The sequence below is a fragment of the Crotalus tigris genome, unplaced genomic scaffold (genome assembly GCF_016545835.1).
Source record: "Crotalus tigris isolate CLP2741 ecotype Arizona unplaced genomic scaffold, ASM1654583v1 scf7180000024415.1033897, whole genome shotgun sequence".
Classification (NCBI taxonomy): Eukaryota; Metazoa; Chordata; class Lepidosauria; order Squamata; family Viperidae; genus Crotalus; species Crotalus tigris.
This window is the reverse complement of record NW_024100581.1, coordinates 433,119-448,240: the sequence shown is the minus strand read 5'-3', so window position 1 is coordinate 448,240 and position 15,122 is coordinate 433,119. Positions and strand designations below refer to the sequence as shown.

General features: G+C 40.9%; 1 protein-coding gene across 6 annotated transcripts in view; it reads left to right on the top strand.

The window, feature by feature from the left end:
- ANOS1 (anosmin 1) overlaps nucleotides 1-15,122 on the top strand; it is a 395,256-nt gene that overhangs the window by 336,389 nt on the left and 43,745 nt on the right. For all 6 annotated transcript variants that reach the window (XM_039329753.1, XM_039329749.1, XM_039329748.1 and 3 more), the window contains 2 exons: nucleotides 667-851; nucleotides 2,427-2,556. In XM_039329753.1, the coding sequence (XP_039185687.1) occupies nucleotides 667-851; nucleotides 2,427-2,556 (315 nt within the window). The remainder of the gene's footprint in view (nucleotides 1-666; nucleotides 852-2,426; nucleotides 2,557-15,122) is intronic.

Genomic DNA, 15,122 nt, shown 5'->3' with positions numbered 1-15,122 from the left:
TTTCTTATAAAATTATAGGGTATTTTTTTAATTCTTTATATGACAGATCTTCTAATTTCACCCTAGAGTCTCACTGAAGCTGGCCCCTTTGTTTTCCCATGTAAACTCTTCTGGGTATTGAATCAGTTGAAAAAAGTAGCTATATATAGATGCAGCACCTGAAATCAGGAAATAGGAATCACTTCTATAAATTAGAAGTCTATTAGAATTGATAGAATATCCCCATAATACATTCATAGAACAGCTGGTAAGTATTTTCAGTATTAAAAGTAGCACACAACATATTTTAAAACCAGAGCTTTTTTTGTCCTAGAACGCCCAGAACAGAGTTCCGGCACCTTTTTTGGATGGAACCTTGTAGGGTAAGCAAGGCGGGCTGTATGACATGTGTGAAATCCAGCACCTTTTTTTTTTTTTTACAAAAAAATCACTGTTTAAAACAATAAAGCAACATAAGCAAAAGTGTATTTGCTATTGGGATAATTAATGTGTAAGTTAATATACTATAACTCCAGTTGAAATACTTGTGGTATATTTCAACTAAAGGCAAATAAAGGTGATACATAAAATGTAAGGGTAGGTATTCTATATATGTGATATACACTTGCTTCTCAAAATCAAATAGTTGTGAACACAATTTCTTTTTATGGATATTATATATTTTAGGTGTTCCTTTAAAACCCAGAAAGGAATTAAAATTTAGTGAACTTCAGTCTGGACATCTGGAAATTAAATGGTCTTCAAAATTCAATATCTCCATTGAACCTGTGCTGTATGTGGTACAAAGGAGATGGAATTATGGGATTCATCCCAGTGAGGATGATGCAACAAGTTGGCAAATTGTAGCACAGGTCAGTCCTTTTAATAGAATTCTATTACCTTTAAGATTTTCCTTAATATCATTTTTGTTAATCAGAGATTAAATATTTTTGGCTGGTATTAATTGCCATCAAACATTAAACACACCCAGGACCTTCCTTAGTGAAGTATGGGGTTCTCTCTTTGAAGTTTGTGCTGCATATCTGAAATACTGTGTAAGATCAAAGAAAAATTCTGGTTTCTTTCTTCCGGTCTATGTAGGACAGTGGTTCTCAACCTTTTTAATGCTGCGACCCCCAACCGGTCGTAAGTCAAGGACTACTCAACCGGTTGTAAGTTGAGGACTACTCAACTGGTGCAGCACTGTTTGCAGAATGGGACTTTTGGCGGGCTCAGCAGGGCAGAGACAGCCTGGACAATTCCTATTGGCTTTTGAAAGCCAATAGAATTAGACTCTATTCAAGAGAGTCTATTCTATTGGCTTTCAAAAGCCAATAGAATAAAAGGGAGTAGCACAGCTAAGGAAAAGGGGAAAAAAATGGCGGACTGCATTGTTTGGCGACCCCCGTGAAATGGTCGTTCGACCCCAAATGGGGTCCCGACCCACAGGTTGAGAACCACTGATGTAGGAGATGACCAGGCTGAGCCTGAGAGAGGGGTCAAACATGTCATAAGTCATGAATCCCTGCAAGCCCACCAGAGATCTAAGTCCAGCCCACCTTGAATGCTTTCTTATTTCCCACTAATTTCCCTTGCTCAGATTCTTATAGAGAGGTTAAGCTTGCAATAAATCTTTATACTCAATTGAACTGCCTGAATCTCCTGATTTCCCCAGCACTTGACAGTCAGCTTCAGAAGGAGTAGAAGAGAAAGGGAGATCATGAGAGCTCTGATAGTGCAGTGGTTAGAATGCAGTATTGCAGGTTAACTCTACCCACAGCCTGGAGTTTGATCCTGGTGGGGCTCAAAGATGACTCAGCCTTCCATCCTTCTGAGCTCAGTAAAATGAGGACCCAGATTGTTGGGAGCAATATGCAAATAATGCTGACATTGTAAACCACACAGAGAGTGCTGTAAAGCTTGGAACAGGGTTTAATAATGTAATTTTTTTTACAGCAAGAATAGATAATATAAATCTTTTTTCTGTGGCCTTCAGTTTAAGAGGATAGCTTTGAAGGGGAGATTTGGGCTTGTTTTTCATGCTGACTTATAATAGTAAGATATGCAAGATCATGTGCGTGTGAAGCAGACAGTATGCATTACACACAGAGGGTGTAACACACACTGTGTGTGTGTGTGTGTGTGTGTGTGTGTGTGTGTTATTTGCATATTGTCTGCTTCTACAAAATGCTGTGGGATGGATTCCAACAGCATTTACATTAGGAAAAAAACTTTGAAAGAGTAACTTTTTTTAATTCAGTCAGACAAAAGTTCTTTCTGTTGGATCCTGGCTGAAGTAGATGGTTTGAAAAATCTTACCTAGTCCAGTTTTTATTTTATGAAAAATGGGAAAGGAATTCCTCTTTCAATAAGCAAAGCATAAAAAGTCCATTAATGGAGGTCACAAAAATAGTAAATGTGTATATTAAGTAGATTTTATTTTGCAGACCACAGATGAGCGATTACAACTGACTGACATCAGACCCAGCAGGTGGTACCAGTTTAGAGTGGCAGCCATAAATGTACATGGAACAAGAGGTTTTACAGCTCCCAGCAAACACTTTTACTCCTCAAAAGGTTTGTGTTAATGTTCTTCATTGCACAGTCATCTTTGGTTGAATCAATACATGTTATCAGCAATAGGTTTAAACAAATAACACAAATAATTCCAAAGACAAATAATTTTGTTTTTTGAAGTAACTACAAAGAATTTAACATTCTACTAATGCTTTGTGCTGCAAGTGCTCTAAATGAAGTTGCTTCCCTTTTACTTTAGAAAACATATTAGCAGTAATAATTAAGGCTATTTACTTCAATGTGATACAATGAAACATGAAAATAAGATTTTGTTAGGTTGGACAATGCATCCCTATTAACAATGCAATGTATTATTTTACCTGTTGCTTATATTTTATTTATGCATTTCCTTTTAATTATGTGGATTGTGGAAATATGATTTGTCTTTTTGAAGATATTTGTTCAGATTGAGCATCCTATTTCAGCAATTTGGAAAAAAGATTCTAACATTTCCTTTCTTTTTTTTCCTGAGGTTTGATTTTTATTGTTTTATCAATGTATAAAATACAGAGAAAAATAGAAATAGAAAATTAAGGGAAGGAAAAACAAAAGGGAAAAAATATGAGGTACAAGGGAAGAGAGAAAAAAGTGTTGATTTCTGACTCTTTTGAACCCAATACAAGATAACATTACAGCCTCAACTATTTACACATTAGTATATAACTAGCCATTTCTATAATAACCAATCTATCTAATCGGCAAAACCAAAGTCAAAGTTTCATTTTTTTTCATCACAAGCACAAAATCCCATGTGATATCTAAATAAAAAAAAACATCTATCAATCAGAATAGAGGTGGAAAGGACTTTGGAGGTCTTCTAGTCCAGGGCTTTTCAACCTTTTCACCCATTGTACCACTTTTAGGATAAGGAAATATCCGAGTACCACCAGTCGCCCAGCAAAGTGTCAAAAACTTGATGACTCAAAAAAGGAAAAAAATGATAAAGTACAGGTAGTCCTCGACTTACAACAATTCGCTTAGTGACTGTTTGAAGTTACAACGGTACTGAAAAAAGTGACTTATAACCATTTTTCACACTTATGACTGTTGCAGCATCCCCAGGGTCATCTGATCACCTTTTGCAACTTTTTGACAAATGAAGTCAATGGCCAAGGGGGCATTGCCAACTCATCACTCAGGTTGCAGGGTGCCTGTGGGGAGTGCGGGTGGGGATATGGGGGGATCCATGGGTCTCTGGTGGAGGGGTGGGACAGGCATGGGAGCCTTTCTTCCCTCCCTCTCTCCCTCCCATTGTCCCTCCCTCCCTTCCTTCCTTCCTTCTTTCCCTCCCTCCCTCCCTCCCTTCCATTGTCCCTTCCTTCCTTCTTTCTTTCCTTTCTTCTTTCCCACCCTCTTTGTCTCTTCCTCCTTCCCTCCCTCCCTTCCATTGTCCCTCCCTCCCTCATTGTCCCTTCCTTCCTTCCCCTTGTCCCTTCCTTCCTTCCCTCCCTTCCTTCCGTTGTCCCTCCCTCATTGTCCCTTCCTTCCTTCCTTCCTTCCGTCCTTCCTTCCTTCCTTCCCTTTGTCCCTTCCTTCCCTCCCTCCCCTCCATTGTCCCTTCCTTCCTTCCTTCCTTCCTTCCTTCCTTCCTTCCTTCCTTCCTTCCCTCTTTGTCCCTTCCTTCCCTCCCTCCCTTCCATTGTTCCTTCCTTCCTTACCTATCTTATTGTCCCTTACCTACCTCCCTCTTTGTCCCTTCCTTCCTCCCCCCCTCCGTGGCCAGAAAGGGACAAGGGGAGGGGGACAGGCTGCCAGCATGGCTGGTGGCTGTGCTGCCGGTGGCCATGGTGACATGCCAAACCTGCCTGTGCATGCGCAGAGGTAGAGGCAGAGGCAGAGGAGAGCTCTGTCCAGCTCACTTGCTCATGCTTTGCTGGAAAACATGTCGCTTGCTAATTTAGCAGAAGCGCCAGGATCAGTGCTGGGCTACAGCTGATTCGCGCTTCTGCTAAATTAGCAAGCGGCATGTTTTCCAGCAAAGCACGAGCAAGTGAGCTGGGTAGGAGCCCAGGAGAGCAGCTACAGCTGATCTGCGCTTCTGGGCTGCTCTGCAGAAGCACAGATCAGCTGTAGCTGCGCGCCCCGATCCTGGTCTCTTGCCCAGCTCACTTGCTTTCATGAGCAAGAGGGCAGGGGCATGGAATTGGCGTTTCTGAGCACATGCTGATTCGTGCCCTTTCATTCTTCTGAATGAAGAATTTTAGGGGGTGTTGAAAGCGAGACAGACTTAGGGCTGTATTAAGACCATAGATGTAAGGAGAGTGGAAGGGAGGCAAATTCAGGGTGGAGCAGAAAACACAGGGGGAAGGAGTTAAGAAATAAGCGCCAAGGTACATGGTGCCTTGCAAGGGATTCCCGAGTGTTCCACAATTGTTTTTCCTCTTTCCTCTGCACGAGAAAAACTTTTGCGGCATACATCTGAAACCAGGTGTTCCTGTGAGGTGGCGCAGGAGGTCCTTGGGAGAGGTGAGGACAAGCTTGGCATTTCCTCTCTCCCAATCCCCTTTCTCTTCTTCACCCCCTTCCCTGGCCTGCCTGCGATCTTAGCTTGCAGCTCCGTGGCTTTTCTTTGCCTAGCCTAGCCAAGCTTTCTTCCACCTGCCCCGTTCCCAGGAGCGCCGAGGAAGTATGGCAGAAACACGTGAAGGCGAGACGTATAAAACAAAACAAACGCAGAGTTCCAGCCAGCAGAGGCTTGGCAGCCCGGCTGCCGAGAAACAGGAGAGCACAAAGCCGAGGAGAAGAAGGTGGCAGTTTCCTCCCAAAGGGGGCTCCTTTTCTTTACCCCTTCCCCTGGGTTTGTGGGGGAGTTTCTTGTCTCCAATGCTGACAGGTGCTCCTTCGAGCCTGCCACAAGCTTTCTCACCCCCTTTGCTTTCCCCCCCGCTTTCGTGAGGATTGTGGCGCCCTTGGGAAGCTGATCATGCTTTGAACCTTAGGAGAGGAGGAGGAGTCCCTTCCTCCTTCACTCCCTCTCTCCCTGTCAAGCCCCTGCGGGCTCGACATGAACGGGCAGGGAGAGGGGTTGAGGACGACATGTGGGACGGCAAAGGAGACTCCATTCTACCTGGCAGCATGGGTGTTGCCTCCGTGGGTGTCCCAACCAACAGCTAACCGGCTCTGACTTCTGGCCGCCAAACAGCTGAGTCCTCTGGGAGGCAATGTGAGGGCCCTGAGGGGTATCGCAAGCTCGTGGGGGGGAGGAAAAGAAGATGGAAGAGAGTGAGGTTGCAACAGAGAGAGAGAGAGGAGAGAAAAGAAGGAGGGGCAATTGTGATGTTAGCACTCAGGATTGTGACACCAGCGGTCTCAAACCCCTTCCTGCGGTCTCAAACCCCTTCCTGCCAAGGGAGTGGACAGCTCTGTCTCCTGTTAGGCTAGCGCTTGTTGTGAAGTAAAAAGACAGAGGGGAAGGGCGATACGGATCCCGCTGACCTGCGCGCACGAGAAGAAGTCAATCCGGTTGCTGCACAATGAGTCCCTGGGGGGGCGGGGCCTTGCTCTGCGCTCTTCATATACCCCCTGCAGGGCACATTCGGTAGGGTTCATGGAGGCTGCCACCAAGCAGCATGTTTTCCACAAAGAAGTGAGCTGGGAAGGAGCGCAGTGGGGGGGAGGAAGGCGATGCCGCGGGGGGGGGAGGGAGGCGACACCACGTAACAACCGGTTGAAAAGCCCTGTTCTAGTCCATCTCTTGTTCAAACAGAAGAAACTATACCATTTCAGAAAAGTGAATGTCCAGTCTCTTCTAAAAATCTCCAGTGATGGAGCGCCCACGATTTCTGGAGGCAAGTTGTTCCACTAGTTAATTGTCCTCACTGTTAGGAAGTTTCTCCTTAATTCCAGATTGCTTCTCTCTTTGATCAGTTTCCAACCATTGTTTCTTGTCTTGTCCTCTTGTGCTTTAGAGAATAGTTTGACCCCCTCTTCTTTGTGGCAGCCCCTCAAATACTGGAATACTGCTATCATATCATCCCTATTTCTTCTTTTCTTTAGATTAGCCAAATCCAAGTCCTGCAGCTGTTCTTCTATGTTTTCATCTCCAGGTCTTTGATCATTTTAATTGCTCTACATTGTCCTCATTGTTAGGAAGTTTCTCCTTAATTCCAGGTTGCTTCTCTCCTTGATTAGTTTCCATCTATTGTTTCTGGTGCTTTGGAAAATAAGTTGACCCCCTCAGTGCTTTGGAAAATAAGTTGACCCCCTCAGGCAACCTCTTTGTGGCAACCTCTCAAATACTGGAATGTTGCTCTCATGTCCACCCTAGTCCTTCTTTTCTCTAGACTAGCCAAACCCAAATCCTGCAACTGTTCTTCATATGTTTTAGTCTCATCTTAGTTGCTCTTCTTTGCACTTTGTCCAAAGTCTCAACATCTTTTTTGTAATGTGTGAGCAAAACTGGATGCAGTATTCCAGGTGTGGCCTTCCTAAAGCTTTATAAAATGGTAATAATACTTCATATGATTTTGATTCTATGCCTCTATCTATACAACCAAGGATTGTATTAGATTTTTTGGCTGCTGCCGCACACTACTGGCCCATATTTAAGTGATCATCCACTAGGACGCCAAGGTCCCTTTCATAGTTACTCTTTTTGAGCCAGGTCTCGCCTAATCTGTATTTGTACCTTTGATTTTTCTTGCCTAAGTATAAAACCTTGCTTTTCTCCACATTAAATTTCATGTTGTTAGCTAGAGCCCATTTGTTCAAGTCTGTCAATATCTTTTTGGATCCTGAGCTTGTTTTCTAAAGTGTTGGCTATTTCTGTCAGTTTAGCGTCATCTGAAATTTGAGGAGTTCCCATTCTATTCCCTCATCTAAGTCATTTATAAGAATATTGAAGAGTACTGGGCCAAAGAGGGAATCTTGTGGTACTTACTTACCTCCATATAGATGTAGTACCATTGAGGACGACTTCTTGCGTATGGTTTGTCAGCCAGTTACAAATCCATCTGGTGGTGATGCTGTCTATCCCACATTTTTCTAGCTTACTAAGAAGTAGGTTGTGGTCTGTTTTGTTGCTAAGTATACTATGTCTACAGTATCTTGCTGGTCTACTAATTTAGTACTTTGTCAAAGAATGAAATAAGATTGGTTTGACATGATCTGTTTTTAACAAACTGATGCTGGCTTTTAGTTATAACTTTGTTTCTAGATGTTCACAGATCTGTTTTTTGATTATCTTTTCCAGTATCTTCCCAGGTATTGATATTAGGCTGATTGGTTTGTAGTTTCCTGGGTCTGGTTCCCCCCCCTTTTTTTAAAGATGGGAACCACATCAGCCCTTTTCCAATCCTCAGCTAATTCCCCAGTGTTCCAGGGTTTTTGAAAGATATGGTGCAATGGTTCTGAGATAACATCTGCCAGGTCCTTCAGAACTCTGGGATGTAATCTGTCAAGTCTCAGTGATTTATATTCGTTAAAGTTGGATAGGTGTTGTCTTACAATTTTCTTGCTTATTTTAATTTTTATTTCTAGCCTGTCTTTTACAGTTATATTTTTGGTAGGTTGGGCTATAGTTTCTTTTTGCATGAAGACTTAAAGCAAAGAATGAGTTAAGCAACTCTTTTTTCTCTCTACTGTCTGCTACTTCCTTGCCATCTTCTCTCCTAAGTGGACCTATTGTTTCCTTGACCTTTTTCTTGTTATTTATATGTTGAAAGAAACTTTTTCTTTAAGTCTTTGTTCATTCTGAGCCTTTGCGTTCCTGACTTCATCTTTACAGATTCAGGCTATCTGCTGATACTCTGCGTTTGTTATGTGTCCCTCTTTCCATGTTTTGAACTTGTCCTTTTTGTCTTTCAGTTTCTGAGACAGATCTTTGTGCAAACATTTTGGTTTCTTCTTGGATTTCTTGTTTTTCTTTTTCAGTGATATTGTGCTGGACTGGGCTTTTGTGATAATATTTTTCAGGTTTTCCCATACGTCTTGAGTTTTTTGCCCCTTTAGGATTTTTATCTATGGAATTTTACTTAGGCTTTCTCTGAGTTTGTTAAAATCAGCTCTTTTAAAGTTTAAAACACTGGCTGGATTACATTCTGTTGCTTGTGTTTGCATTATACTGAATTCGAATATGATGTGGTCACTCTAGCCCAAAGTTGCAGCAACTTCAACTTCCTCTATAACTTCTTCTCTATTAGTAAGAATTAGATCCAGTATAGCCTTTCTTTTAGTTCTTGCCTCTACCTTTTGGATGACAAAGTTGTCAGCTAGATTGGTTAGGAATCTGTTTGATCTCCCACTTGCTGCAGAGTTTGTCTCCCAGTTGATATCAGGGTAGTTAAGTCTCCTATTACTACTGTGGTATATTTCCTATATACTTGTTTAGCAAAATGTTCATCTATTTCTTCTGCTTGGTTGGGTGGTCTGTAATACACCTATAACAATGTCATTCTTTTTTCCAGTTATATGAACTCATATGGATTCTAGGAGATTTTCATCCTTTGTTTTGTGTACAGGTAATTCCCCCAGGTACGAACATTTATTTAGCAAAGTTTCACAAAAATGAATTTATTGAGAAAGGGTACTTACATTAGAAACTCAAAACTGTGATCAAAAAGAGGTCTGTGTAGCCATGTGACTTGAATTCAGTATCTGCTGCTGTGACCACCTGGGCCATTCTGATTACTAAGCAGGCAGAGCTTTTTTTTGACCCTGGTCACATGGCCAAATAACAGCTGAGCCAGCACCAAGTTTTTTTGTTGGTTCTGGTGGAGAATATACTGCTGCCTCAGCTTCAGGACTAGAATTGCTTCTATAAATACTGTATTTTTTTAAAAAAAAATTATTACACTATAGAGCTTGCAAACAAACAGTTTGGAAACTGCTCTTCTTTTAAAGTACTTTTTAAGAATTCTATAATGTTGTATTTTCTTGCTTTTATTTTGGAGATTAGCATATATTACTGTAGTTTGTAGGTTTTAAATTTAAATTGCCTCCAGAAGTTGTGGGTGCCCCATTACTGAAAGCTTTTAAGAAGAGACTGGATAGGCATTTATCAAAAAAACTCTCTTGTGAGAGCAGTGGATTAGACTATATCAGGGGTCTTCAAATTTGGCCCTTTTATGACTTGTGGACTTCAACTCCCAGAATTCCTCAGCCAGCGTGCCTGGCTGAGGAATTCTAGGAGTTGAAGTTCACAAATCATAAAAGGGCCATGTTTGAAAACCCCTGGACTAGATTATCTCAAGTCCTTTCCATCTCTGTTACTGTTGCAAGCCAACAGTTCTGTAAACCGCTCTCCCATCTCCCTCTGAGTGCCTGACTGGAGACTCTTAAGCTTATTACTGGCAACTGCAAATCTTTGCAAAAGGAGAGTTCTGCAGCTTGCTTGCAGGCAATTTAGTTCCTGAGCTAAAGGAAACAGCTGATTGGTGGCCAACAGCAGTGGGAAGGCCTCTCAATTCATGCAGAGATCAATTAACAAAGCAGAGGGAATAGTAAGTCAGATCTTTGTTCATTTAACGATCCATTTGATTTGATTAATGAATTTTGTTATGTGCTCCTGGCCACTTTCCTTTGTGACCAGAGACAAGCTCGCCTGACCAATAACCAGCCAAGACACAGTGAAGGGCTTTTATTTCGTTTATTGCAATAAGCAGGGAGAGAAGCTATCAAAGCTTGGTTCTCTCCAAAGTTCCAACCCAAAATATTCCCTTCTTTATACAGCCCTGTCCCGGCCACCACATCCCTCCTCTTTCCCAACTGGCTGAGGTACTATGAGGTTACACTCTTTCTGTCCGCTTCTTATATATTTCCTGCTAAATCATATTCACATATACAATAATAATAAGAAAAATTAGACATTTAAATAGTTATTTTGAGCTCTGTGGATATTTAGACCCTTTTAGAACAATAGGGTCTTTCCTGTTTTTTAAATTCAGTATGCCTTTCCTCTTATCTTATTCAGCTTGTTTTCCTGTTTTCCCACTCTAAGACCCAGCTAATTTTTGCCTATGTATTTATCTTACATCTTGCTTTTATGTTATCCTTTCCTGATTCCCATCTATTATAGTTGCTTCTCCACTCAGTAAATTTCCACTGCAGCAAATACAATTTTAAATTTCTCTTTCAATATTAAATTTTTGAAGACCTTTCCTTTACTTCTATCAAATTTGATTTTAAAAATTTGTAAAATTGAATTTGATTCATTTGTCAATTTTTTGACTTATGAGCCTAATAGGCAGGCTCCATTAGGTTTGTACCTCAAAGACTACCTGTATTTCTGTAGAGACATAATGATCTTTTATATATAATGCAACTCCACTTCCTCTTTTGTTAGATCTGTTTCCTTTGAATAGTTTGTATCCTTCAATCAGTATATTCCAGTCATGAGTTTCATCCCACCATGTTTCAGTAATGGCAACTATATCATATTTACCTTCATGTACTATGGTAGTATTTCAAGTTCACCCAGTTTGTTCTCTAAACTTTGAGCGTTCCTCTATAAGTATGGGTCTTGGGTATGTTTTTTATATCTTTTACTTTGTATCTGGGTTTTTCATCCTTTCCATCAGTGGAGATTCTCAGTCATCCAGGTCATGGTTGTCCCAAAGGTGCTATTTTCACAAGGCAACTGGCTTTCTCGTTTTTCTTGAAGACATTTCGCTTCTCAACCAAGAAGCTTCCTCAGCTCTGACTGGATGGTGGGGAATGGCATTTGCCTCATGAAAAAAACACCTTTGGGACATCCTTTCCATCACTCTCTGCTTCACTGTGGTTTTCCTTTCTTTCTTCTCTTTACTCCCTATCTCTTTATATGGTTGCTTATCTAGTGGTTTTTGCTTGGAATCAGGTTCTAAAGATCTTGTTGATTGGCTCCCCCACCCCCCTCAATTTTAGTTTAAAGCCCTTCTGATAAGATGGGCTTTAATATAACATAAATTAAAATAACATAATAATAACATAATTAAATATATTCTCTTTGAATAAAACAATTTAACTATTTCTGCTTTATCTTCTATGCTGTGGAAATAATGTGTATTTCTATTATTTTTATAAAGTATCACCATTTACTGTATATTAACAAAATTCACTCTATTCTTTAGATTCTTTAATCTTAAAGAGAAAAATACTTTTTTTCATCCACTTTAAAACACTGAACTTTTGTTTAAAAACATTTCTAAAATCAAAACTTTCTAATACATCTTTTTAAAAACTTCCTCTTAATGTACATTCTTTAAAATTCACTTTCAGGCCAATAAAATTCCAAATAACTCCAATTAACCCATTAGATCACTCCCTCCAAGTTACCCTCATAGAAATTTTCTTCTTTAAAACTCTAACCTTTTCTTTAAATTAATACCTCTTTTTCTTTCTCTTAACATAGATCTTTCAAATACACTTTCAATAATATTTCACAAACTTTAGGAATTACTGAAGCATTATATATAAAGGAAAAATATATTTTCAAACTTTAGATTAATACTTTCAGTTACAAATATGAAACCAATGAAAATCCATCCTAATTCCAATTGACCCATTAAATTTAAGTCACTCCTTCCAGCTTGTCTTCATAGAGTAAAATCTTTTTCTTTAGAATATTTTTCAAGTACTTATAAGCTTCTCTTTTTCTCTAGGATTTCTCAACCTTGTTAATGTCCATGAGGAAAAAAACCCAAACTTGTCCTTTTAAAAGTTGCATATTTTTTTGGAGCTATTCTTTCAATTGTTGGAGGTTTATATTTAAACCATCATAATAGAAATTGGTGTCAGTTTTATATTCCAAAATTGCAATTAACTCCTCTGCATTGTCAGCTACTTGTGAAATTGCCTCAATGGTTTTATAACTTTCTACACATATTTGCATCTCTGAAGTAGTTTGAGAATTTTTTTTAACATCCTTGGAGCATAGCTGATCCATGAACTGAGGGGTTTTATTTAAAGATTTTTCAAATACATCTCTAATAATTTTCTCCTCCATCTTCTTAACTCCCTCTTTAGTCAAAGAGTAGCTTTTTTGTAAGTTACTTAAGAATTGCTGGCCAGTCAGGAATCATAAAAATTGGAAAGTTTTTGCCACCCACAGCAAAGACCAAGCTACAAATTACTAAAAATAATAAACTAGAACAATTTTCTGTCCTTATATTTCTCCATCAACATTTTTTTAAAAAGATACTCCTTATTTTAGCTTGCCTTCAGCAGTCTTCTTTCTTGTTGTTTAACAGATTTCCTTTATCTTATTTTTATCTTTAACAGAATGAATTATATTGAAGGGGAGAAGTTAATATATTTATCTTTACTTTTGCAAGTCTTGATTTTGTCCCTAGTTTTCATTGCCATACTTCATTTTCTTTAAATTTAGTCAATCTCAGGATTCTTAGAAGTTTGTTGAAAATGTATGATAGCAGTACATTTGTTCATTCACAACATAAAATAAATATGCTAACAATTAGTAGTCAATCACAACTCCATGAGTGTGTGGGGTTGTGTATTGTCTATAGAGAGACGGAACATTGTCAAGGATGCTGATCCACAGATAGGCAGATGTTAGACCAGGGGTCGGCAAGCTGAAACACTGAAAGAGCCACTTGGACCTGTTTTTCTCACAAAAGAAAAAAGTGGGAGCCGTATAATACATGCACGCATGCACACAGAACAGGGGGCTTGATTAAAGAGTGGAGCCTAAGGCGAGACTTGCACCAGCTCTGCCCCTCTCCAGTTCTGTCCTGGCTTCTCCTCCCCTTGGAAAAGACTGCTCTCCCCCCACCCCACGCTCTCCCTCTCTGGGACTTTCTTCTTTCCGCCTTTTGGCGCAAAGGTTCCCAGGGAGAGGAGGAGGAGGCTGAAGGGGAGAAAGAGTTGCTACGGCAAATCTTCCGAGTCAGCAGCAGACGGCCGCTCAGGCTCACCTATCTCAGCCTGCTGTGGGAGGCTGGAGTTGAGGCTTCTGGCTCGCTCTGGGAGGGGTGCTCGGAAAAGAGAGGATGAGAAGCAGAAAGTGGGAGAAAGGATGTCTTCCACCTCTCTGGGGTTCTTTCGCTGGGAGGGCGAGGAAGCAGCAGTTCTGCTCCGCAGAAGGTGGGAGCAGGCGGCTTCTCCTTCAAGCTTCACCAAGTGACTCCAGGAGCGAAGCAAAGTCCAAGTCCCCAGAACTTTGTGAAAGAGGGAGGCGGTGATGGGATTAAAATAAAACATGGGGGAGGTTGAGGAAACCCAGCAAACTCCTCTATCAGAGAGTGAACAAGAAAGGCAAGATTGGGGAGAGGAAGAAAGCTTTCGGGGCTTGCCCAGCAGGCAGCTGCTCCCCGCTCTCAGAAATCGCCATGGCAGGCAGGGAGGAGCAACCAGGATTGGAGGAGCAGAAGTCAACACTGCCAAAGAGGAGGAAGGAAAGGAAAAGTGGGGGTCTTTAAATAGTCACGCCCACTTTTCCCCCTTTTTTTTCCAGACATCCACGTGTGTATGGGTGTCAGGTTTGGAAGCCTCCGTTTAAGTATGCGTGTGCACAGACATAGGCTGACTCCTCCTCATCGCCTGCCCTTGTTGCATCTCCTGTGGAGACGCATTTGCGTCTCTGTGTCTCTCTCTGCCACTCAAAGCCATCTCGCAGCTCGATCCTTGAAGCCGTTTCAATCGGCCATTGCTAAGCATCCCCATGGAAGTAAATGGACAGCGTGACTGAGATAGGCAGCAGCCCAGCTCTGGTCTGGGGAAATGAGAGCAGAACGGCGCTGCCTATCTCAGTCATACGGAAGAACAGGCATGTAAACAGCACCAGATGCTGCCGCTGCCACCGGAGATGAGCAGGCTCGGGGAGACACGTGGTCGGCTCAGCTGCCCAGGGATGGCCCACTGAGTGATGCCCCCGCTGGCCACCCCCCTCCCTGCCCAGACTGGCTCAGGGAGACATATGGCTGGCTCGGCTGCCCAGGGAGCAATGCTGGGCCTTGACGAGGCGAAGGGTGGGTAAATGAAATTGTGGGCTATATCATTGGACATGTATACTGTCTGTCAAGAAGGGTCTCCCAAGGCAAAGAGGCCATGATAGATACCCCAGACTAACACCGATAATATCTGCCAACCTGCATTTGACAGATTATGGTCTATTCCTTCCTTCCAGATTAATAAAATATATACATCTGTCTCCTCTATAAAATTACCCAGTTAATTCAAAGATGTATTGTCTGACTGCAATTAAGTATTCTATTATTTAATCCTATATATGTTTATTTGTAAGTAAATTTTACTCCATTGAATGGGACTGAATCTCAACAAAAATAAATATATGAAAGAGATTGATATTAATTGCTTTTTGTTTACTTATTTGAATTAATATATAGAATCTGATTCTAGTTTGGCAGGCACAGCTACATGCTGAGCATTGTATGTAATGCTACAATGATTCCTCCAGATATAATTTGTAATTATTACCAAGGCTAAGATTTCCTTTCCTTTCTGATTCAAACAGCCTGGAAACTTCTCTTAAAAGTTAAAAATAGTTCCTTCAGAGAAATTTTGGAGAAACACAAAATACTGTTTTTATAGAAAATCTACATCCTCATAAGTATTTAATTTCTAAGAGTCATCACCATTCATCTGCTTTTCCTAAAAAAAAAAAAACATAG